The 25,046-nt window shown below is 35.0% G+C and overlaps 1 protein-coding gene across 2 annotated transcripts; it reads right to left on the reverse strand.

The window, feature by feature from the left end:
- Positions 1-717: 717 nt before the first annotated feature.
- LOC117928085 (clustered mitochondria protein-like) lies at positions 718-23,261 on the reverse strand. Of its 2 annotated transcripts, XM_034847884.1 has the most exons (30): positions 23,188-23,261; positions 22,161-22,403; positions 18,521-18,582; positions 18,090-18,279; positions 17,848-17,988; positions 17,556-17,712; positions 17,198-17,391; positions 16,989-17,090; positions 15,939-16,074; positions 15,648-15,776; positions 14,068-14,464; positions 13,531-13,635; positions 12,650-12,768; positions 12,169-12,277; positions 11,946-12,083; positions 10,585-10,719; positions 10,328-10,498; positions 10,045-10,131; positions 8,936-9,070; positions 8,566-8,721; positions 8,173-8,241; positions 5,226-5,384; positions 4,980-5,036; positions 4,851-4,891; positions 4,320-4,439; positions 3,556-3,865; positions 3,358-3,465; positions 2,412-2,483; positions 1,349-1,718; positions 718-1,301 (listed from the first exon to the last, which is right to left on the reverse strand). In XM_034847884.1, the coding sequence occupies exons 2-30, from the start codon at positions 22,384-22,386 to the stop codon at positions 1,207-1,209; spliced, it is 4,290 nt and encodes a 1,429-aa protein (XP_034703775.1). In that variant the 5' UTR covers positions 22,387-22,403; positions 23,188-23,261; the 3' UTR covers positions 718-1,206. The 2 variants fall into 2 exon arrangements, with proteins under 2 accessions (XP_034703775.1, XP_034703774.1); XM_034847883.1 differs by having other exon boundaries at positions 718-1,718; positions 22,161-22,407; positions 23,188-23,259.
- Between the last annotated feature and the right edge of the window lie 1,785 nt (positions 23,262-25,046).

Raw genomic sequence — 25,046 nt, forward strand, 5'->3', positions numbered from 1 at the left:
CTAAAAGATTTATTTCTTAGTAACTTCCTGTCTTAGACTAGGTTGTACATACTTGAAAACTCAATGTTCTTATTTGATTTTATTTATTGGTTGAGTTCTCTTTGAGGGAGCACTATTACGTTATCCTTTTTTTTTCTTTTTCTTTTTTATGACATCTTTTGACAATCATCGTATAGGTATAGTTCATGTGTATTTCAATAACCATATATTTATATAGAGCATTCCATACAAAAGGCACAAATTTACCCTATATCAATGAGTGTTGATTAGAAACTCATATTTTTTAATCATTTAATATAAAATCGTTATGATAAATAAAATAAATTTAAAGTAATATAAAAATAACTTATTAACTTTAATATATATATATTTCATTATGCTTTTCCTTTATTTTCTTTTCAGACCAATGGGCAAGGGAAGTTTTCCCAAACAAGGCTTAAAGAATGGAAAAATGCATTTATATGATAAGGTAATGTATGTCTATATATATATATGGGGATCTCAATCTTTGGTACCAAATATCACTTTTCGGATGATACCAAATGCCTTCATAAAACACCACTTGGAATACCCATTAAATTGTAGAAAAAAAAAAAAAAAAAGTGACCCAATTTCGAAAAGATATTAACAGGGTGTTATCCTGAAAACACAAGCTGAATAATAAACAGAAGCAATAAGATCACTGAAAATTAAATTCCCATATAAAAAGAAAAAGGCTAATGGAACTCATCTCAACTGAAAGGACAATTATGACTATGCTACATATTAAATGGTTCACCGGGTAAGAGTTATACCAAGCTAATAATGGAATGCTCCCAATAATATACCCTACAAGAAATGCCCAAAAAAAAGGAAAAATAAATAAACCAAAAGAAAACAAAAATGGTCTATCTACTGACATTATTTATCAGCTTGTGACCAGACAACATATTTAACCTTTGCATCGGAAAATTAAGTTGGAAGCTCGCCGGATTCCGGAGCAGAGTGCATTTACCTACGAGCAAGATTATTGAAAGAATGGAATACAGAAGGGTGTTCAATGGCACGTCTACATACTCTTCTAACTTCTAGTAAGTGAAGAGAGCACCATCCTGACGGCTAATCACTTGAACCAGTCGAAAATTGCTAATTTCACGGAGAACTGGGAAATAACTATACCTATAGGAAGTGCGGTCAGTCGCCAAAAAAACTCTTCCGGTAAAAGCTTCAGGCTGCGACCTTGGGTTTTGCTTTCTGCTTCTTGCCATCCAGTGAGGCTAAGCCTTTGCCCAGTCCAACAGGAGCTTGATCGTCTTTGGCTGATTTGGGTTGTTCACTTTGGCATCTGCTGGTTCTTTCCCTGATTTGGGTGGTGGTTCATTTTTTGAGTCTGCTGGTTCGTTGCCTTGGTGCCCATTGGCTTCTTTCTTTGCTGCTTCTGCTTCATCGTTATCCACAGCATCTGGGGTCATACCAGAGTTGATAATGTTGAGGAGTTGGGTGAGTGGTGGGAAAGCTTGGACTGGAACACCATGTGGGCGTATTAAGAGGCCCCTTGCTGCAGCTTTCTTCCTGACTTCAGCTGCTGCACGGGCTGCCCTTTCGTCAATTCCTCTTCCTCGGGGAACGGCGTCACCGATCACTGCTGCATTAAGGGATTTGCTGGCAGAAGCGCTGGAACTCCCAGACCCTCCAGCAGCGGCAGCAGCTTGGAATGCATGCATCAGGTCAGGATTGGACTGCCATTCAAATTTCAGACAAAAAACTCAGATTTTCAACTGGACATGGACCAGACACATAACAGAAACTAGAGAAACATCGTTCTGGAACTCATCTAACTAATTTAACAGCCTAAACATCTTTTTCTTATTATCTAGAAACAGCGGTAGTTCTTGTCCAGGCAAGAAGTTTCAAGTGTCCATCTGGAGATACTTATTATGTTGCTTGGACTGGGGCCATGTACATATCTAGGAGTCAAAAAAATTTTAACTCCAAAATTTAGGATACAGGAAACTGGCTAAAAAGGATACAAGAGCCAGAACTTCAATATGGAGATGGGTTACCGCATAATAAATGAAAACTTCCTACTTCTTTCTAATCTTTTAAGGACATTGAAAATAAAAAGAATAGATCAATCAAAATCCAACAGTTATATCGGAAACAAAGTAGGTGTCCAATAAGGATCCTACACCAACGCTTATGCTGTGTCATGTCATAGCAAATACCAGGGAACAAAAAGTTGTAGGACCAGGACTCGGGAGTTTTCGCAAGCTAAACAGGTTAGTGGGAATTTTATAAGGGTGAGTAGGAATTACTGGTGAGTTGAATGATAATGGTAAAAGCATGTGTTGGTGGAGCATATTTAGGCTCTATCAGCTCCCTGTTCAAAAATCTGAAGCAAACCATTCAAACTAAATGGAATCCAAACATACCTTCAAGATATCAATAGCCTTTTGAGCAGATGCTGCATTCAAGGCTTGCCCTTTCTGCTTTTGTGCATTTAGCTGCCAAAAATGATTTTCAAATTCAAAAAATCCATAAACAAAAAAAAATAAAAATGATTAAAATGGCCTTAGTATACATTCTCAACACCGGATATTTTAGGGCGCGCTAATTTGGGTTCTGAAAATGAGTTCTGTAGGTGAGTTTCCACTTTGTAGATTGTGGTTTCCACACCATTTTAAGTTGTAATTTCAGGTCACTTCAATTGGTGAATAAATTTCAGTGTGCAAAAAATGAAGGCCTTCAATCTCTCATCAGGAAATAGGAAACAGAGAATATTTGGGAATGTTTTCATTCATTTCCTTTGGTCTGGAACAGAAAATAAAACAGAAGGATGGGAAAAACCATTTTGTTGTTCCAGAAAACAGGTACTCAGTCAAAATTTTCTAAAAAAAAACTCACTTCAATAGTTGAACAAATTTAACAAAATGAAGAAAATTAAAGGCCTCCAATCCATCTTCAGGAAATAGGAAACAGAGAATATTTGGGAATGTTAAGTTCATTCATTTCCTTCTATTCTGGAAGAGAGTAAGACAGGACGGGAAAAATCATTTTGATGTTCCAGAAAACAGGTTCTCACAGTCAAAATTTTCTGGAAAGCATGTGCCTCAACTAATTTCTGCATTTTTCCTTCTTTTTTGGCTATTTTGAGAAAAAATAAACACGCTAATGTGCTTTTCCTGAGCATGAAAAATTTAGTGTGCACTAAACGTTTCCACCTGTTTTCAGGAATATTTTAAAAAGGTTCCCAAAAATGCCCTGACAAACATGTTACTAGAATCGTTTTCAATTTTTTTTTCCTTTTTTAAAGACAGCACATTTTGAAAAACAATGAGATTATACTTTTTCAGTCATTTTAAGATGCCATGCATTTACCTGGATCTCACGCATCTTAAATGTCTTCATCCAGTTCTGGGAGTCTCGCGTCCTTGAATCCTCCTCTCCAAGTTGTTTGACAAGTATTTCATAGGTTTTCTTCTCATGCTATATCAAAAGTTTTATTCAGTCAAAGAGTGTATACTTCATAATAGTTCATTAATAACATATGTACATATCTCCAATGAAAGCACATACCTGGTGAGAGAGCTTGAAAGCACCCATACAGTTAAATGCAATGGCAAGAGCATGATAGCATACAGCAGTTTGAATGTGTTCCTCGCCCAGAAGCCTCTCATTCTTTTTCAAGGCTTCTTGCAGATAACGAAGGGCAGTGTTCATCTTCCCTATGTCCTGGTACATCATCGCTACATTTATAAAAGTTGCAGCAACATCAGGGTGGTCTGGGCCAGATGACAGACTCAGGAGGAGCAATGCCCGGGACATGTGCCTTAGTGCAAGTTCTGTTTGGTTAAGCCCATGGTAAAAAAGGGCCATATTGCCATAACTGCAGTAGCATGGTTGCAGACAAAGTGGCCAAATATTAGACCTCAATAAAAAGGAGCCAAGGATAACCCAGACAAAGGAAGAAGGAAAAAAGGTGAAAGGTAAAAAGAAAACAGTTAAGCCATCGTTTATCAAGTTTTCAGACACCAGTTAGGAAATTGAGTTCTATTTTGTTGTCCATTGCATTTGGAATGAACCAATCTTTTTTATTCCCAAACAAACATCAACTATTTTCTATTTTTGCATTTTATCAGTTCATTTTCCATGTATGTATGACTATTGTTGTTGTTTCTTACATCAACATATACTTCATACTTTCTAAAAATTAAAATATATCTGTGCCATCAAGCACTAAGAAGATATAAAAAGACTCATTTTTTTAAACTCATCATCCAAACACTTCCACAATGAGTTGAGAAAAAAAATTAAGGATAAAGAAGGCAAGGAACTGCTACCTGTGAGCAGTATCAGGGTGGTCCAAACCCAAGCAACGTTCATTTATTATCAGTTCCTTGTGCTGTTGCATTATGGCTCCAGCCATGTCTCCTGCATGATACAGAACCATGGCAAGGTACCTGAAATTTCAAGGAAGGGAGAACCATAAATTGGTTTGGAGCTCAGCCACATATGTTGGTTGTTTGGTAAGTTCTCAAGAAAGAATACAAGTAAATCTATGAACTGAATAAATTTAGCCAGAAGAACTATCATTCTGAAGAAAATTTAATACACTAAAATCTCCTAAAGCAATGGTATTTGGATTTATGGAAAAAAAAAACAATTTGCCCCAGGAGCATAGTAAAAATGAATTTCTTAATTGGCCCTCCAATCAATGATATTAATCAAAAGACCAAGCTGAAGCAACAGAAATGCCTGTGTCTAGACAAAACATTAAAGCAAAATAAGCATAATCTTGAAATTGCATCTGTTAAGATCAGAGAAACAGGAGAAACAAAAAGCTGCAGAATGATTAAGTTGATGATGATTACCGACAGCAGTTTGCAACCTCACGATGCATTGGACCTGTCACCTGCATTTAATTATAAAATAAACAAGAGAGTTTACATATTGAAGAAGTTCAAAAGGGCAGGAAAATCCAGGAAAATGGAATAGCATACCTGTTGAAGTATTGAAAATGCTTCAGAAAATAATGTGTAGGCTTCAGTGAGCATTCCCTGAAACAAGTATCAGAGGATTCAATGACTGCAATTCTTCCTTCTGGAAAAGCTATAACATAAATTTGTTCTGAATGTATTTCTAATGCAGTGTTTGACACTATTGTGACTCCAATCATTTCATGCAATGCCAACTCCTGAGAATATCAATTCATGCTGACTCTGAAGAGAACAGAGCAAGGTGCATACCTCAGCCAGTTGGACCTTTCCTGTTTCCACAAGGTCCTTTGCTTCTGAACATACAGGGACTGAGTGCTTCACCACAGGTTGAAGATTTAAGATATCTGATGTTTGGAAAGGTGATGCTGAGTCAAGATCATATTTGCGAGCTGCAATGGTTATGCCTACCTGTCAACAGCACCATATTCTATCATAATGTAGCTGATTCAAAAAGGCAAGCTTAAAGTAAAGAAGCAGGAGTATGAGTATCACTTTGAGAGTCAATATAACCATAATATCCATCATCATCACATGAAATATAATCAGCAGCTGTAGGTGAACACCTTAAAATAACGACAACCGTTTTGGCCTAAATCCATCCATATCTTCAACTGAATAGAATTCTTTATAATACTAAACAGAATATTGACACAAATATTAGATGGACATATGATATCACATATCCATTTATGGATGTATTAACTGGGCACCAATAAAAAGAGGAGCATGTGGAGGTCTTAAGTTGGGCTTTTATGTGATTTGAAGTGATTTCCGGGCTAAAAATCAATCTTCACAAAAGTGAGCTGATTCCAGTGGAGGTGGTTCCTAATTTTGAGGACTTGGCTAGGGTGTTGGGCTGCAAAGTGGGTTCTCTTCCCTCTTGTTATTTGGGTTTGCCTTTGGGAGTTGCTTTCAAATCATCTCGGGTTTAGGATGTAGTGGAGGAGAGATTTCAAAAACGGCTCGCTTTGTGGAAGAGACAATATTTGTCCAAAGGAGGAAGGTTGACTTTGGTAAAGAGCACTCTTTCTAGCCTCCCAATTTACTTTATGTCGTTATTTATCATTCCTCGCAAGGTGAGCCTAAGGTTGGAAAAGATTCAAAGAAACTTCCTTTGGGGGGGAGGAGCTTCTCAAAGTAAGCCGCATTTGGTGAATTGGTCTATTGTTTGCATGGAGAAAAAGGATGGGGGCTTAGGTATCAAAAACCTTTCTAGGCTGAATAAGGCTCTTCTTGGAAAATGGTGTTGGAGATTTGCTTCGGAGCAAGATTCTTTATGGAAACAAGTGATTGTAAGGAAATTTGGAGAGGAAGAAGGACATTGGTGTTTTGGCGCTTCAAAGGAGAGTCATGGAATGGGGCTTTGGAAGGCGATTAGGAACGGGTGGATGGAGTTTAGCAAAAGGGTGGCTTTTAAGGTGGGGGATGGTAGAAGAGTGTGGTTTTGGAAGGATAGGTGGTGTGGAGAGGATTCTTTGGAAGAGGCTTTTCCAAGTTTGTACTCTCTTGCCTCCTCCAGGGATGCTTGGGTAGTTCAGTTATGGGATCAGTCCGGGAATTTGGGTCATTGGAACCCTATATTCACAAGACTTAACAATGATTGGGAGATGGAAGAGGTGGAAACTTTTTTTAGTAGGTTACATGGTCATGCGCTTAGAAGGGGTGATGAGAATGTCATGTTTTGGAGGGTTTCAAAGAAAGGTTTCTTTACAATTAAGTCTTTCTTCTCATCCCTAGTTCCATGCATTAGTAGAGCTCCCTTCAAGCTTAGTTTGGAATCCTTGGGTTCCAAAGAGAGTCAGCTTTTTTGCTTGGAAGGCTATTTGGGGAAGAATTCTAACTATGGATCAAGTAAAAAGGAGGGGTTGGGTCTTACCAAGTAGGTGCTATTTGTGTAAAGCGGATGAAGAATCAGCAAATCATGTGCTTATTCATTGTCCCAAGGCAGCTATGATTTGGCACCTTATTTTTGTTCTTTTTGGTGTTCATTGGGTTTTGCCCAATTCTTTCAAGGAAACCATTCTTGGTTGGAACGACACCTTTGTTGGAAAGAAAAGAAAAAAGGCGTGGAATGCAGCCCCTTTATGTTTATTTTGGACTTTATGAAAGGAAAGAAATAGAAGAATCTTTGAAGATACTGAATTAGCGGATCAAGCTATTTTACGGTCTTTTTTGTACATGTTTTCAGATTGGGTTAGGGTGCATGTAGATTGTACTTCATGGTTCATTTTCGATTTCATTGATTGGTTGGGTTGTCAGTAAGGGATTTTTTTGCATTTTTCTTCTCCCTTTGGCCTTGTTGCCTTGTATACTTCGTGTATAATTTCAGGTGTACTTCAGGCTTTCTTAATACAATTGCTTTTACTTATCAAAAAAAAAAAAGACAGTATACAAGGCATACCCATGGGAAAAAGGCTAAAAAGAAAAACGATGGGTACAAAATCAGCCTAGCCCTCCCCAAAATAGGATACATTCCATGCTCCATAGAACAAGTTATTGTATGTATGTCAGAACATTGTTCGGTGTCCCTAAAAATACTTGAGGTTACTTTAATAGAATTCAAACTTCAAATCAAGCAAGCTTATCGATAGTACTTTTGTTCAATGTAACAAATTTCTATAAACTAAGTAAGAAGCTTAGTCTATCCCTTAAATTCATAATAAAGGCAAATACCATACTATCGATAAGCTTGCTTGAGTTGACGCTTAGTCTATCTAAGCTTAGGTTCATATTTTTAATTTATCATGTGTAAGTGTTTAGGTGTTCGCTGCAGCTACTCCTTTACAGACCTAGAACTTGTGGTTTTAGCTTCGTATCCATGGGCGCAGCATTTCCATTAATTCACCTTCACACTTGGGAAACTGTTTAGATTTAGGAAAACATCAAAGTGCATACCTAGCCAAATAAATCCATATGTTGGTTATTTAGTTCTTTTTGCAAGATCAAGTCATGACTTTTGCGACAATATCATTGGGTTAGCATACAAGTTAATATTTCATCACCTTCATGGATAGGATGGAGTTTTCTAGATCTCCAACTAGCTAACTAGTAATTAGTTCAAAACCTGGTATTAAAAAGGGACGCAAGCATAAATAACATATTAAACAGGTAAGAGACATTTTCTGGCAATGAAGATTTCAATTGCACAGAAGAGTAGAGATGAGATCTGTTGTAAAAAAGATGATGTAATGTTTACCTTTTGGCAAAGGTTACGAATAACTGAAACTTTCTTTACCCGTGCCCTTGCATCCTCTGGCAACTCAAACTACATCAAAAAGGAACTTGGTTCAGACATAAATTAATGCACAATTGACAACACTAGCAATAATACCATGTATGAACAACAGGAAGTGCTTGGACATCCCATAGAAATGGGTAAGTCAATTTTATATGTTCAGCGCTGGAAAGGAAAAATCCACCCTCTAGAACGCACAATTGCATAAATTTGTCCCAATCACAAATGATGAAAAATTGATTTCTCGACTGAATGTGCCCATTTTTCCAATGTTCCATTTAAGAGTGGACTAGTTCAAATCAAGGGATGTTTTCCCAACCACCCTAATAAAGTATCAACTTGAATTAATGATACCTCATATTTGAGTTTTGCAAATTCCAGAATGTCAAGCCACAAACTGTCTGAGCTAACATTCATATATGAGGATTGATTCTTTCTTGCAGATGCTCCAGCTTTCCACTTGGCTTGAGCTTTAGAAGACCTGCTTGAAGTATGATGGCCCGCATGGTCCTGAAAAAATTTGTATCGATTACTTGAGAGGACAATAAGGTCCATCATTTTTCTATGAATAAGACCTATCAAAAAAAAAAAAATCATTTTTCTACAAATAAGAAATAGATGTAAGAATAAGATCCCAAAAATTTTGAATTGTACAAGTCTTCCCATCTTCTAGTTAAGCAATGGTAAATCCTGAATAAGTTCATCCATATTTCTCATATCATACCTTTTTTGAGGTTCTGGCTTGTGTACTATTAGCAGTAGCTTTTACACCAACAGCTTGATAACTTCCAAAGAAACAGTTGAAGAAATGTGAGATTGCAGGCCCAATATCATGATCCTCAGTATTTCTCAAAACATCCTGCATGACAAGAAATGAGATGACCAACAGATAAACCATGAACCCTTATTAACGCAAAATTCCAGCTGGCAATTTTATGTGCATTTGATTATCAATCTAAGCACTGAGATCCTAATATATCACAAAATTCACAGTTTAATTTAGATGACAAACTAAAATTGTTTGTATTTAGCTACCTTACTCAGAAGTGTGGCATTTAGAACATACACTAATTTGACTTAACTAGGAAAAAAGATAGCATATCTGAAATTTCATGCATGGTCAATAATTTTAACACTTGGTACCATGGAAAAAATGAGATCATAAGTTTACCCTGATAGAGAAGAATGCGAGCACACACATTCCATTTTTTTTTATCCATTCTACCAAAACATCCGCATGTTTAATTTAATTCAAGGGAGTGTCTTGACAGAAACCGGAAATGACATAGACATCTAAAGTTTTTGCTACTTATTTTCCTCTCAGGTATTATTTGTAGCATGTGTGCATTAGTCATTTACTTGAAAAATCATGACCCAGGTGCACCTAGTTCTACTATTAATATTAGTAAGGAAACACATGCAGTAAAGAAAATGTTCGATCCAACCCATTTGGGTCATATTTGATACAGGTCAACTTCATTCGACCCATTCAAGAAGTTTTTGTGAGTGATGGTGTTGTCTTTTGAGGTTCTGGACTGTGTTTCTCATTATTTTGTTTTAAGGATCATTGTTTTAAGGATCCCCCATCCTTCATATCTCATTTTGTATTTTTTTCATAAATAAATTATTGGCTTACAATAACACAGTATGCAATTGTAAGATGCCACATTTCCTTTTTCATGCCCAAATCCATGAAAACCTTTTATGCTTAAAATAAAGGTCTATTTGGAAAATTGTCATGATCAAGCTCTATTTGAAAAAAAAAATTTAAGGAATTCCACAACAAACTTGCACGAACATGAGATGTTGAAGTAGGCAAAAGAATGTTGGTACCTTCAGAATGTGCTTTGCAGACCTAACTACAATCTCGTTGGAACAAAGCTCCCATAGATGAGGTAAATGTTTGGTCCTATCAGCTACCTGGAGAAAAGCCAAAAGCATTAAATTCACTAAAAAAACCAAACTACATATAAATCACACATCACCCAACTGATTTTAGATTTTCCAATTCAAGCTTTAGAAAATGTTTACTTGCACCACTTTTTTAGGCCAAAATCTAAATAAAAATATTATTAATAAAAGGATAGGATGGAAACAATTATCAGCTCAAGCTTACTTTTCCAATATAGCGAACATTGATTCCATGAGCATGGAGTGCTTCTGTCAATGTTTGCCCATCCATGGGTGACACTTCAAGGGTGCAAAGATCTTGTATGAACTTGGGAAGTACAACATCTGTAAGATGAGAACTAGCTTTCCTCACATTTTCTTCATCAGCAGCAATCTCCTGGTGAATAAGGAAACAAGCCAGTAAGAGGGAAATGTTGGACTTGAGACATAGACAAGTGAATAGATTTATTTTACAAAATTTACCTCTGGACTCCCAGCCAACTTAAACTCGGTAAAGACATTAGGGTTAAAAAACATTTCCTCACACGATTCAGTGCTTTCAGCATGTGCAGAAGCAGAGTCTGGGGCAGCCTCAATCTTCCCTTCAATTGTCAAATCCTGTGAAAAGCAATAGGAGGTACATATAATGAAGTTTTGGGGAGATACAGGGCAGGAAACAGGTTGATTTGATGTCACATCTGATTGAGTTTGACTCCAACTATATATGATGAGATGCAGATTCAAATCTGACAAGAACTTAAATCCAATAATATGTGATGACATATAAATCCAAGTCTGAAAATTCACTAGGAAAAAAAAGTATATGCAAATTTAAATAAAATCCAAGGATATAAGATCAAACCATTTCTGTAAAGGCACATGCACACGCACATATACACGCATGTATGTACATATACAATACACACTATATGCACAGTGCACATAACACACACACACACGTGATACACTCAATTCCCACAGTACACAACACACACATATATAACACATGCCACGCACATAAAAAGCACAAGCAGGTGCATACACAGAACACAGGCCCCCACACAATACACACAGTAAACAGAAGACACAGAGGTCAAATCCTACCAAGATTGTATAGACATATGTGCAAGTTTGAACCAATTATAACCAATTTCATAAACCAATTCAAATTCAGCTTTCCAGATCTGATCACACTCATTATCAAAGCTTAATTGGAATAAATTTGAATATAATTCAGGCTATAAAGCAATGGATTGACCGCCCCTAGTCCAAGGACACAATGCATTATAAAGGATGTTTTTGATAGAGAAAACACTTGGTATGACATATTAGCATGCAAATAATACAATTTCCAGGTATCAATTCATGTGAAACCTTTCAAACGAACATGCTAGCATAAAAAAATTCAACTTAAAAAAAGTCAAAAAATCATCAAAGATTGTGAATAGCAAGTTGGTTTAATAGCTAGAAAAACTTGTGCCATGGCTATGCTATGATTGAAACCTACATTTCCTGATTTTATATTGTATGGCCCACGATGCCACACTGCAGACTCCCTACAAAGAAATGAATTTTCTAACTCCACTTTATGTAATTATATAATATCCTGCATGCATGCATGTATAGAGCAAATATAGTTATTCAAGACAAGTTATACACAAAAAATATAATAGGAAAGCAGACTTTAAATAGGTCTATTCTCATAAAAACAAGTACAAGATAAATTAAGCTTCCACAGGGGAAAAGTAATGCACATCTGAAAAATATTCCACAGAGAAGGCATTTTCACTGTATTAAACATATGGTATAGCCAAATGAATTTCAATGGAAACAGCACTCTTTACCTGAGAATCAGAAGCTACAGCATCATTTGCCTCAGTTCTCACTTGTTCATCAACACTAGAAGCTTTTGGAGAATCAGAGGCTACATGAACCTCACCCCCAGATTTAGTCTTTTTTTTTAATCTTTCTGCCACTTCAGCCTTCTTGCATCAATACAAAACTTAATTTAAGAAAGGAAACACAACTACAGTGCTGAAAAAAGATAAGATAGAAGACATCCTTTACCTGGCAAAAGGCAGTGATCAATTCTGGTCTCAGAATACAAAATCGGGACCCAGGTCCAGTATAGTTTGCATCACGAGGAGTTACTCTCATGAGGTCCAAAAGATAGTGCCTGAAATAAAAAGTAAAAGTAAAAAAGAGTAAAACAAAGTGGAAAAGCACAACACAATAGAATACAATGCTTAAACAGATGACATAAGATTGTCGCCTCCCAAAATTTGAAATGCAAATTAGGGCATACAGTTGAGTTTAGAACTGTCAAACCTGTCAGTTCATCAACTTCAAAATTCAAGAAAGAAATGACAAACAGAAAAGGTCCAGTGCACTAGTTAGGCAGTCCTCAAATTGTTTCCAAAATTCAGAACATAATTTCTTAATGTCGCAAACCAAGTTTAATGGTATAAGAAACAAGCATACACCACTAAAGCAAAAAATAAAAACAACCCATTTAAAAAATGCAAGACCAAGGTTTTCAAGTAATTACCTGTCATCACTACCAACAATGCCCTTGCATTCCACTGGTGCAGCTAATTTGAAAACATTCCCAGAACCGTCACGGACTGTATGTTCCTTCAAATGAAGGTGTTTGGCTGCCTCTAATACCTATAGATATACAGAGAGATAAATATAATATAAAACAATTGGCAAGTTTTGAATTTACGAATCCTAAGTTGGGCAATACATATCTCACTCTTAAATTCTTCATCGGTAAGTTAACACATATGGGCCAATATTATCATGTGTTAAAAAGAAAAGAGATAACTCTAAAGTCCAACATCACACTGACTGTAAAGATGACAAAGGGTCTCATCAGAATGTAGCACCATGTAGTGTGATTGTCAGAAAAGTACTGGAGTTTTGTTAACAGCTTTTTTAGGCCGAAATCTAGGTCCTAAAACATACCATTCTTGTTTCTTTTTCTTCAAAATGATATATTCCTTAATGTTTAAAATGTCGTTCAACTAAAGATTCAAATAAATAGCTTCCTATCAAAAAGGAAAAAGTAAAAGAAAATAGGTAACAGTACTGGAGTCTTGTTAACAGCTTTTTAAGCTAAAACCTTGGCCCTAAAACATATCTTTCTTTCAAAATGATATATTCCTTAGAGTCTAAAATGTCATTGCACTAAAGATCCAAATAGACAGCTTCCTGTCATAAAAGAAAAAGGAAATTCAAATAGATAACCATAAAATAAACAAAATAAAAAATAAAAAATAAACTATTAACTATTAAGTTGCAATCATTTCTTCACATTGAGGTTCTCTCAAGTTTAAAAACAAAATCCATCACCATAAGGAGACCAACAAGATTTCTCAATAAAGTAAAAAACTTGCAAAGATGACATCAAGATAAAATCCCCCTCACCTTGGAATGAAAGTCTTCATTCCAGCATATTTTCTTGCCATTGTCAACCGAACCATACAGAAGAGAGTCTGATTTATCCCCTTGAAGGATGCCGGGTAAAACACTCTGCAAAAAGTGATATATTTTAAGAATGAATGAGGAGAAAAAATTACAATAAAAAAGAAACACAAGATTAAGAAAGAAGACACAGATAGCTGAAAATAGAAATATATTGACAAAAGCACTAAAAATTAGGATATGCAATCAGTTGATAGTAGGACGTTACAGGTCAAAAGCTAAAGTCATCAAATAAGCAACCAGACAACTCATCAATTTCATCAATCAATAAGGTTAATGAGGCAAATTTTCCAAAACTATTAAAAATACCCTTTTATGAGAGAAACAACATAAAGGCACAAAACAGATGATGCCCAGGTTCCAAATACACACATCTATTACTCTATGACACTTGGAACCAATAAAGCTAGAAAAAGGTTATAAAATCCAGGAAGGTGAGCTTCATTGTAAAAGATGAGAGAAGTGATATCATGCATGCACCTGAGCTACAACTCTATGACCCCTGTAATCAATAATGGCCATAGCAAGGTTATAAAGTCCAGGAACATCAGCTTCCTGGTATGCTTTGGTGCCTTTCAAATCATTATTTGCAGAGGCATAAGTAGCCTGCTCACTGTCGATCGATTGAGTCTCAGAAGAAACATCAGGAGCCAACTCCTGTACACCATTAAGTTCCAGTTTCATTGAGCCATCACAATTTTCCCCATTGGAAGTTCCACTAGTTCCATGCGACAAATCATTGGAAGCCTTTTCAGATGAATATTGTGACAAGTTTCTGCTCTCACTCTTTGAAATAGGATCTGATGCACGCTTCTTAGACAACTGATCAAGGTCCGCATCAACAGCAAAACTGAAGAATATATTGTTGTGAACATACCTAGAAACAAAATAACACTTGTCAACATGAAGAAAAAAAACTTCAAAAGTAACTTTTCAGTAAAATGCTCTGAATTTTAAATACAGGAACTAAAAACAATAACACAAATACAGCACCAATTCACAACTTCATTGTTTGAATCCATGACCACATATATCACAAGATGATATGTTAATACAAGACAGTATTCCTTCTATGACCTGATTATATAAAACCAACAAGGAAAAGTAAACTAACATAGCAAAGCTGACTCTGAGATATGATCCTGCAAATGGCCAAGCATTCATCATAAAGTAAAACTTCACTTTGCTTTTCTTTTTAGACTTCATCTCACTCCATCAGAAACAAAGAATATCGGCCTTACTCAAGAGTAATCAAAACCAGACCACCCAGTGAGAAAGGTGAAGTGCCCAGTCAACTGTTTCTTGTCACCAACACTACTAAAACCTTTATAATCTGCTAAAAATGTATATTGAGCGAGGAGTTGCAATCTATTCGGTCTGACACGTCTATAACATACTTATCAAAGCTTATGTCTTGTTTAAATTCTAAAACTCACAGCATTCATATCCTCTGGAACCTGGCTTAGAACAACCAAGTCAACCCATGTTGAACTGGTTGATCCATGCAACCATCAGCATGGTCTGAAGATTGTCTGGTTCAGATATCTATGGACTCAACACATCCTCCCAAGTTGAAAAGAAAGAAATAGGACTGTGGCTACATGGAGGATAATTAGCAGTAAACAAGTTGCAAACTCAATGCTAATAAGCAACATAAAGACATGCTAAAGTGGTCAGACACACAATGCATATGTACATGTAATATTGTTGAGAGAAGTTGAAAAATGTAGGAAGTTGGGTGTGAAAGGCTGTCAGAGATGCGAGAGACAACTCATTATTGGGGAAATGAAATGAGAGAGATAAGTTGATTCTTTTATGTTGGAAAATGACATTTTTGTTTAGACTTCATTATGTGAATTATATAAAATAGATGTTTTGGAGATTTGGTACACAAAAAATGATTAGCAAGGATGGAGGAGAGAGAAGATAATGCATTCCAGTTAAACAGCCAGCAAATCCAATCATGGTACTTTTCAATACCAAAGCAGCAAAAAGAAACTATTTAAGAGATGTCACAATGTATTGAAAATGTTACGGAATTCATTTTAGGTTCCACTAACATGTGAAAGCATTCCGGATCAGTAGGATTTATTGGGGGTATACATCTGCTGATGACTCCAATAGCACCACTTATTGCTGCATCAACAAAGTCAGAAGTCACTTTGTAGAGGGCCCTATCCCGCAAGATCCTGTTAGAAAATAATTTTAAATAGCAATTAGATGCCACAGGTGAAATAAACTTCACTGCACTTATACTTCAAAAAAATTGTAAGGCAAGAAAAATAAGCAGCAAATGAATAGGGAAAACAATATGCATAACAGTAGCAAGCAAAATAGAGAATAGAACGCACCTTTCCTGAGGAGATGTATGGGGAAACTCCCGGCAAGATTGCAATTCCTCATTCCAGTCTCTTTGCATGCCAATTAGCTCACTTCCATAAGAAAGGGTCAATGCTTCCTCAGCTCTTGCTGCATCACGTATGTGATCTGAAAAAAGTCCCCCATATAAAAAATATTAGGCAAACTGATATATGGCATCAAGAAATTTTAAAGGTGCACAAAACAAACAAGTCCGTACATCACATTGCTGCTGGATTGTAAATATACATAAAAATAGGATAAGAGAACAACTCTCCAAACTTACTAGTCTTGTTACTAAAGCAAATAAGATTAAAGTATCGTCATACAATAACACAACGAATACCATAAGTGGCAACAGAAAAGAAAATGAGCAGGAGTGCAGGCTGTGTAGCCAAGTAAATTTGAGAACTTGAAAAATATATTGAAAAGGTGATGGAGACAATTTCTTGAACACTGCTACCATACTGTCAGCAAATATGCCTCCTTTTCCACTATGTATGACGTTATACTATAGGTTCACAAAGCCTCAACGCATTTCAACTAAAAACAGTGTCAAGTGATAGAAAACCTCTTTTCCACACTCAAGGTTTTGCTTTGAAGATGAATCCACAAAGCACGCAGAAAAAATGTTGTTTTAGCCTGAAACAATGGTCTATGGCATAAAAAGATGGTGCAAGAATCTAACAAAGAAACCAAGACAGCGCCCAGTTTTGACGCCAACTAGAATTGACTGATAAAACTTTTTCTTTTGTTTCAAACGTATCAGCCAGTGTCAAATCATTACACAAGGCAAGCATTAGGTGCTTAAATGCTATATTAACAATGTGACCAAGACAAGTTAACAATAATGCCAGTTTGAACTTGACTCAGCTTCAAGATACCATATCTGAATGCTTATGAAGCTGTATCATTAATTTGCATCAAACTATATTAGAAAAGAGATGTCAGGACATCATTTCCAGAACTTTATATGCTTTTAAACCACATGACCATAAAAAATCAAAATCATGAACAAACTTATTTGTAAGTTCAAAATTTACCAGGAACTGGGTACAATCCCAACCATGAACTTGGTGGCAAGAGAGATTGAACATTCTCAAAAGGATGCGCAGAGGCTTTTCGCTCCAAAATTTCCCGAAAAGCTTCAAAATAAGATACAGAAACAATAAATTGTCCATTCAAATAATGAGATAATTATATCACTTCCATTACCAACAAAACTAAGAATGCCACAAACACGTATTGTTACCTTTCTTGAACTTTGAGCTAATTTTTTGTAGGAGACCAATAAGGGTGGTAGCTTCAAATGTAGATTTACTCAGCCTTGGGTCGAGGGTATTTCCCGTGCTTGAGTTTACATAAAACACTTTTGTGGTTCCCGTAATACAAAATTTATTACCCTCCAATGTTACTACATCCAGATAAATCAAATCTCCAACAAGCCTGGAGGAACAAAAACACCATGCAGCATGCTGTTTATACCTCTTCCATAAAGGTTATGACTTATATAATAGAAGTACAATAAAATACTGGCAAATTCTAAAACATAAGGATGCCAATAAACAGTGTAAAAATGTCAAGTGCAGAGAACAAAGTTAGCTATTCACCTCCTATTGCTTGGAGGAGGATTGAAGGATGAAAACACAATACTCTCCACACATTTGATCTCCTTTGAATGAGAAGATAACAAATTACTTAGGGAACCAGCAACATTGTCCATGAAACCCAAACCGTCAAGCTCTGGAACTTCTGTTTTCACTGGATCTGGATCACAGTAAAATCGTGAAATCATACTCATTACAAGTCTCCCATAATTTTAAATGCATAAGATCCTCTAAACATGATGGAATAAAATGCTGAAAGATAAAAGAAATAAAATTGCAGGCTTAAACCCCGAACCTCCTGAACTTGAAGCTGTAGTTTGGGATGTCTCATGCTGTAAGGCAAGTGATGTTGATAATGATGCATGAAGTGAGGAAAGAGAGAGCAATTCTCGTGCACGATTAACATGGGCTCTGATAGACCTATCATCATATAACGCTGCCACAATTCATCCCATGTTAGAGCCCACAAATACTGCCTGGCATATAAAACTTGCATAGCAACACCAACCAAGCAAAAGAGGATTTGTATCAACATACCAGCAACCATCTCCAACGAGCAATCACCAGTAGTAATGTCAGCAACTTCAGAGATTTCATTGTAATCTTCCAGATGATGAACTGAACCATCCTTAGTGTGCAGTAATAAATCATAGCAGGTAAAGAAACAGGTCTCTGGAGCATCAAGAAGGAACTGCCGCACATCCATAACAGAATCACCTGGGTTTAACTGCCAATGCCAACAAATTTGAATCATTAACAGTAGCGAGGAAAAGAAAATGCCAAGAGTAAATTCAAGAACACAAACATATTAAATGAATGACATAAATAACTAGCATTAAAGAGAAATGAAGTATCAAAAAGGAAACTAAGAAATTAACTTAAAAAATGCAAATTCTATGCAGTAGTTTTGAACTACTCATCCATAAAATCACAGGAAATATCATCATAATTAAGTTAAGTTAGCTTACTTGCAGTTCCAGTTTCTCACCCCCTTGTGTTTTGACAGAAACAGGATAAAGATTAATTTCACCTGCACATAAGGAAGAGAAATTATATAAGAAGTATAATTGAAGTGGAAAATAAAATTGAATACTTCAGCAAAACATTAATACATAAAATAATACAGATAAGGTTTTATTAGAGATGAATGGTATTTATGCAAGTGAAGATATGTATGTGTGTAAATATCATGTACAAAGTTGATAAAAATAAAAAAAAAAAAAAAAAAAAAAAAAAAAAAAAAAAAAAAAAAAAAAAAAAAAAAAAAAAAAAAAAAAAAAAAAAAAAAAAAAAAAAAAAAAATAAAAAAATATGTATGTGTAAATATGCATGTACAAAGTTGTCATATATTTACATCTTGGAAAATTTACAGGAATAGAATTGCATAACAAACACAAAAACATACAGATATTGTGAGAATTAAGCATAAAGCAACTACAATCAACTTTATGAAAGATAATAAAGCTTGAAGAGGCAAAGTCAGGAATCCATTGATATTAGACATTTACAAACTTAGAAAACTAGAGGTCTCATGAAATATATTCTACAAAACATGGCATCATCCATCACAAAATTTACAAATACAACTTCTAAGTTTCAACTAGCAGCTATTAGCTCTTGCAACTGGTCCCAAACCAACATACCAAAAGAAAGAATTGTATATTAGTATAACATATATTCGTGTAGAATGTGGATATAGATACCATAAAAAGTCTTCAAATCTTAAAAAATCCGTCATTTTTTAACATAAGAGCAAGTTGAAAAAAATTAATTGGATTTTTTGTAATAGGAAACAAAGAAGTTTTATTTGAAAAAATAATAATAATAAAGAAGGAAAATGAGAGATCCTTTTCATAAAAGAGAAATACAAGAAAACAAAACCCCTAGCCCCATATAAAATGCTCAAAAGATCAGAACAAAGGCCACAAAACTACTGAATCACAAAGATTAACAGGAATAATAGACAACTCCTCAGTCATCAAGATCCAATTCCTACAGGTCCCAAGTAGATCTTTGCTTCTCCTCTGAAATCATAGTGTTTCTCTAAATCAAAATCCTTCATAAGGTGGCTAGAAAAGTATGATGCCAAAGATCTCGTGCCTTTCCCACCAAATCCCTAAAAGGAAACAACCAGATGTCAAGGAAGCCTGCTGAGACCACTCCTTGGATTTCAGACAGAAAAAACAACTAAAACCCAAACAAAAAAAGGACAATGAAAAGGTGATCAATTGATTTCCCACTTACAAGCTGTCAAGCTAGATAGTTTTAGGGTTTCCTAATTTGAACAAAATCACAAAAGGAAAAGAAACTACGCTCTTGAGGGAAATAAGTTCAACCCATGTGTCCATCTGAGAACAGAGAATTTCATATGCCCCCTTTTTTCTTTGATCAAAAATAAAACAATTCATCTGATTAAATAAACACAAAAAGTATAAAGCAGGATGAGACATCCTTTAAAGGAGATGCAAAATCTGACCAACAAAGAAAAAAGAGTATTCCAAACAAGTGATGCACCCCCTTTTTATTTGGGACCTATAGATATACCTTAAATTTACCTAATAAGAACAAAAGAAAAAGGAGTATCTTCTTAATTTCTTTTAGCCAACTTTTCCTGCTCTTTTTTTTTTCTTTGGTTGTTACATGGAACCAAACCTAGGACCTCCCCCACCCTTGCCCCAATCCCTTTGCCACTTCAGTCAAGCCTTGAGGGCTAAAGATAATAGAGATTCATAGGGAGCTATTGAAAGTTTTTAGGAGGATGGTGTTAGATTCTAAGTGCACTAGGAAAAAAAAGTTCAATTTTTACAAAGAAAAAAGGGAGAAGGTGAAAGAGCTATTAAAATGTTTTATCAACTTCAGAGCACTCTTAAACAAGATAAACAAAAATTTGATGATATTTTAGGAAAAAGCTTAGCACTCATATTTGTTAAAAACAACAAAAAATAATCTAATGAATAATTCTTAAAAGCGCAAGGCGCACCTAAGACACAACGGTAGGACGCAGCTAAGTCACGTGCCTGAGAGAAGCGAAGTGCAACCTAGGGCACTTGTGCAATTTTATAAAAGATTGTATATGTAGACATGCAAACATTTGTCATTCACTCATATATCCCTAAATATAATCCAAAATATCAATCCAAACAACAAAAAGATCAAGATTCCACACATTTTAGAGACATCCAATAAAAAATAATGCAATTATATAAAATTTTGAAGTACAGACAGAAATTTCAGGAACTAAAGCATAAAAAAGACAGAAATTCTATTTTTCACTCTTTGGGTGTTGAAATGCTCAGAAACCAAAGAAAAATATAAGCATTTTTTTGGGGCTGACATTTCTCAACACAATATTACAAGAAAAAGGCCTTGCATTCATATTTTGTAGAAAAGAGGGAAAAACAACATTCAGTTTCACAAAGGAGGTCAAAACAAGGTTGTCTTGCAATAAGATATTAAAAAAATTACAAAAAGTAAAACAAAAGATTAAAACAAAAATAAAAGATACACCTCTCAGCCAGTAGTATGCCTTGGTAGGCAAGGCACTACAACCAAGGTCCCATTGTGCCTTGAACCTAGGCATGTCTTTAACAACTATGATCCAATTATACATGACATATATATTGCTTACTGAATGAATCCACTCTTGTGTATTGTAAGATCTACACAAATGCTTCACATTGATTTACGTATAAAAGGTCCATCATCATACATATCCTTGCTCTTTCTCTCTAGAGAGATATATGCTTTTCAGTATTGACACCAATCAGGAAAAAAAATGAATAAACAATAAAGGAATTAATCCACAAGATAATATAAATTAGACTAATTCATGCATGACCACTATCTGATGTATGGGATGCAAAAAATACACTACTTGGAACAAGCATACCTATAAAACACCAATTAATACAATATCACTGAACCTTTTAAAAATTGTATACTCTTCGCTCCCACCTCTTTACACACTACAACCACAACTGCTGCATGGATTTCCTACATATCTTCTCCTGAAGAAGGATCAGAAATGAAATTTTGGCAAAAAGAGACTTCAAGAGGAGTGATATGATATATATTGACAGAGATCTCAACCTCCTTGAGTACATTTAATAAGATCGGTATTACTAGTGATTGAACTTTTCAAAGACGTTTAAGACTGCATGGATTTTCTGAGCATTTGGTCTATGTATGGAAACAACTCATCCCTTGCTTATCTTGAAGAATGAGAAATCATAATGAGAGGCTAATGAATATGTCCTTTTTTGGGTCATGAAGGAGTGTGATTTCTTCAGTTACTGAATAAATTTAGTAAACAAAACATAAGAATTAAATTATCACAGCAAACCCCTGACTGCAGAAAAAAAGTAAGTGAACACATTCTATGCAAGAGCCATTGTGAGGGCATCCCAAGAGAAGCACAAAGCTTGTGAAATAGGTAAAGCAAGTATCAACACTATGAACATCAAGAAGACTACAAGTAGCTACAGATACATGTCTATGCATTAAATGCACATGTGGGTCATGTGTGTTACTTGTCCAACTTTTCTGCATCGGAAGCCAACAAATTACTGGAACTTAAATGTAGTAAACTAAATGTAAAACTAACTTCACCTTGCTTTGACCCGTCCTTCGTGTTTGCAGTTTCTGACTCCTTCACTTCTGAATTTGTGCTATTTGATTCGGCAGTAGCCATGACTCCATTAGCCTCAGCTTGGTTTGACCCTGAAGCAGTTACATTATCTTTCATTTGTGAATCAGACGAACCAACTGGTTCTGAAGAGTTTGTAGCACTGTGCGATCCTCTCCTATTCCTCCCCTTGTTAGATTTCCCTGCCATTTTCGCCTCCTATTTCCCTACCTGCATCAAAATTTAAATAAATAAATAACAACACATGAAATAAAAAATAAAAACCTGCATAAAAGTCTCACTAATATTACAAATGTTATTAGCAGAAAGAAGAAAATTTCACAAGAAACATCACACAAAATCAATGAAAATGATTTCATTCTCTTTCAATCAATAAAATAAATCCAATAAACATACAAAGAATAGATTTATTCACGAAAATATATATATAAAAGAACACCAAAAGAACAAAATAATGATTAGTATCCATCAATCTTCACATCAACAGAACACACCAAACAATACAGAGACTCCAAACTAAAACAATCAATAAAATAAAACAATCATTTCTGAAGAACAAATAGCGTATGAACAACTCCAACTGTTCGGCCGCCAAGAAAAGCCCAGAAAACAAACCTGACTAAAATTCCAAATCTCACAATCCACAACACGACAAAACAAAAAACCTCCACACCTCACTCCCCTCATCCTCCGGAAACCTAAACAAAGCGCAGCACACAATCCAGAATTTCCATTTCCTCCCATTTCCTCTTCGTTCTGGTTCCTCCCTTCCATTTCCCAGGAGCCAAACAGATTAATCAACCCAAAAAAATTCAACAAAAATACCCCAAAAATAACAAAAGTACAAAAATAAAAATAAAAAGTATAATCGCAGCCAAATCAATAGAGAAAATGACATGCACAAAGGGACAAATATGCTGATAACAGTATCGATACAGGTTTCTCTAGAAAGAGAAATCTGTACAGAGATAAAAAAAAAAATAAAAACACCTGTGAGGTTTTGGGAAGGCGCAGGAGGAAGAAGAGAACAGAGCAGAGACAGAAGTGGCTGAGAGACGGCGGATTTCGCCCTTTATGTTGAAGAGCCTAGAGTAATTATTGAAAAACCCAACCTTGGTTTGGTCTGGGCCGGGCGGGGTGGGTCCGGGCCTGGGTAATGGCCGGACTTTGGGTTCATTCTTCTTTAGGGTTTTTTTTGCCATAAAGTTTGAATTTGTTTAATAGCAATTCTAGAAAATGCCTCTAATCTTTCCATTCTTTGAAATAATTTATTTAAAAAGTTATTCTCAAGTGTTAAAAAGTTTATATCGGATAATCTTTATGTGACAGTAATTTTAGAAAGTATTTTGAAATAAAATAGATGTTTGGTAAATTTTATGAAATATTTTTAAAAAAATATAAAAAATCACTTATAGCATTGAAAATTTATTTATAGGAGAAACACCTGATAAATAATTTATTTAATAATATTTACAGAGAAAATATTTTCACTAAAATACTTTTGATGGAAACACCGTGAAACATATTCTAAATAATGTATTATCTTATTTGTTGAATTTATTTAATAGAAATGATAAAACTTTGCTATCAATGACCTAAATTAAATAAAACAATTTTTTGGAAATAAAATCAAATCCTTGATTTTACTCAATAAAATGTTTGAAATTTAAAATAAAAAATGAAAAAGCAAATAAACCCTTGTTGATTTTTGTGTGCTCCGATATGACAAGCTTGGAGGAAGGTAAATTGTCTATAGTATGTGTTTTATTTTTTTATCAATGAATACTTAAGAGAAAATTTTAGAAGAGTAACTTATGGATTAGAGAAGTAATTTTAGGGGTTATTCTTAATTAAATGTTCGGGTTGGATGCATATTTCATTAGAAAATATTTTGTCTCATTTTTTCTTTCTAACAAGTCCTCAAAAGTAGGAATTATTGCTTTTGTAATATTATTATCATCTTTCCTGATTTTTTATCTATAGTATCAAAGTTTTCGTTGTTTCGTCTTTGACATCATTGATATGAGAAAGAGAACTAAGAGTCCATAATCTAAATAATATATATATTATATATATATATATATATGCATATTTGAACATTTATTCACTTTTAACCAAGTAGATAACATTCAAAATCGCAACAATCCATATTGAAGGGAAAGTTATTTGGTGGTATCAATGGTTTCCAAAAATGAACAAAAAACCATTATTGGAAAGGTTTAGACATGCTATTTATGTTTGACTTTTAGTTTGGTTGCATAGGAAGAAGCAATGGGGAAGTCGACCAAACTTGGTAGTATTGAAGGGAAAGTTATTTGGTGTTTTCAATGGTTTACAAGAATGAAGGAAGAACCATTATGAGAAAAACCTAGTTGTCTGTACTCGATTTTAGTTTGGGAAAGTTATAGGAAAGTTATTTGTGCTCAATTTTAGTTTAGTTGCATGGGAATATGCCATGGGGAGATTGACCAAACTTTGTAGTATTGAAGAGAAAGTTAATTGGTGGTATTAATGGTTTGCAAAAATGAATGAAAAAACCACTGTGAGAAAAACCTAGTTGTTTGCACTCGATTTTAGTTTGGCAAAAGTTATGGGAAGGTTATCTATGCTCAATTTTAGTTTGGTTGCATGGGAAGATGCCTTAGGGAAATTGACCAAACTTGGTGGTATTGAAGGAAAAGTTATTTGATGGTATTAATGGTTTGCAAAAATGAATGAAGACTTGAAAAACTATGGTTCGATAGGTAACATTCAAATAGGGTGAATGAATGTATTTTAAAAATTATAATATAAGGATTAAGAATTAATAACCTAATTTTAACTTATGAAACATGAAAGATAATCACTAT

This window comes from Vitis riparia, chromosome 13 (assembly GCF_004353265.1).
Source record: "Vitis riparia cultivar Riparia Gloire de Montpellier isolate 1030 chromosome 13, EGFV_Vit.rip_1.0, whole genome shotgun sequence".
NCBI lineage: Eukaryota > Viridiplantae > Streptophyta > Magnoliopsida > Vitales > Vitaceae > Vitis > Vitis riparia.

Coding starts and splice junctions, on each gene's coding strand:
- LOC117928085 (XM_034847884.1), bottom strand. CDS start 22,386: ATGGCAGGGAAATCTAACAAGGGGAGGAATAGGAGAGGATCGCACAGT. Junction 15,777..15,938: donor CATACATCTCCTCAGGAAAG/GTGCGTTCTATT, acceptor ATTTTCTAACAG/GATCTTGCGGGATAGGGCCC. Junction 12,769..13,530: donor ATGAAGACTTTCATTCCAAG/GTGAGGGGGATT, acceptor GTATATCTATAG/GTATTAGAGGCAGCCAAACA.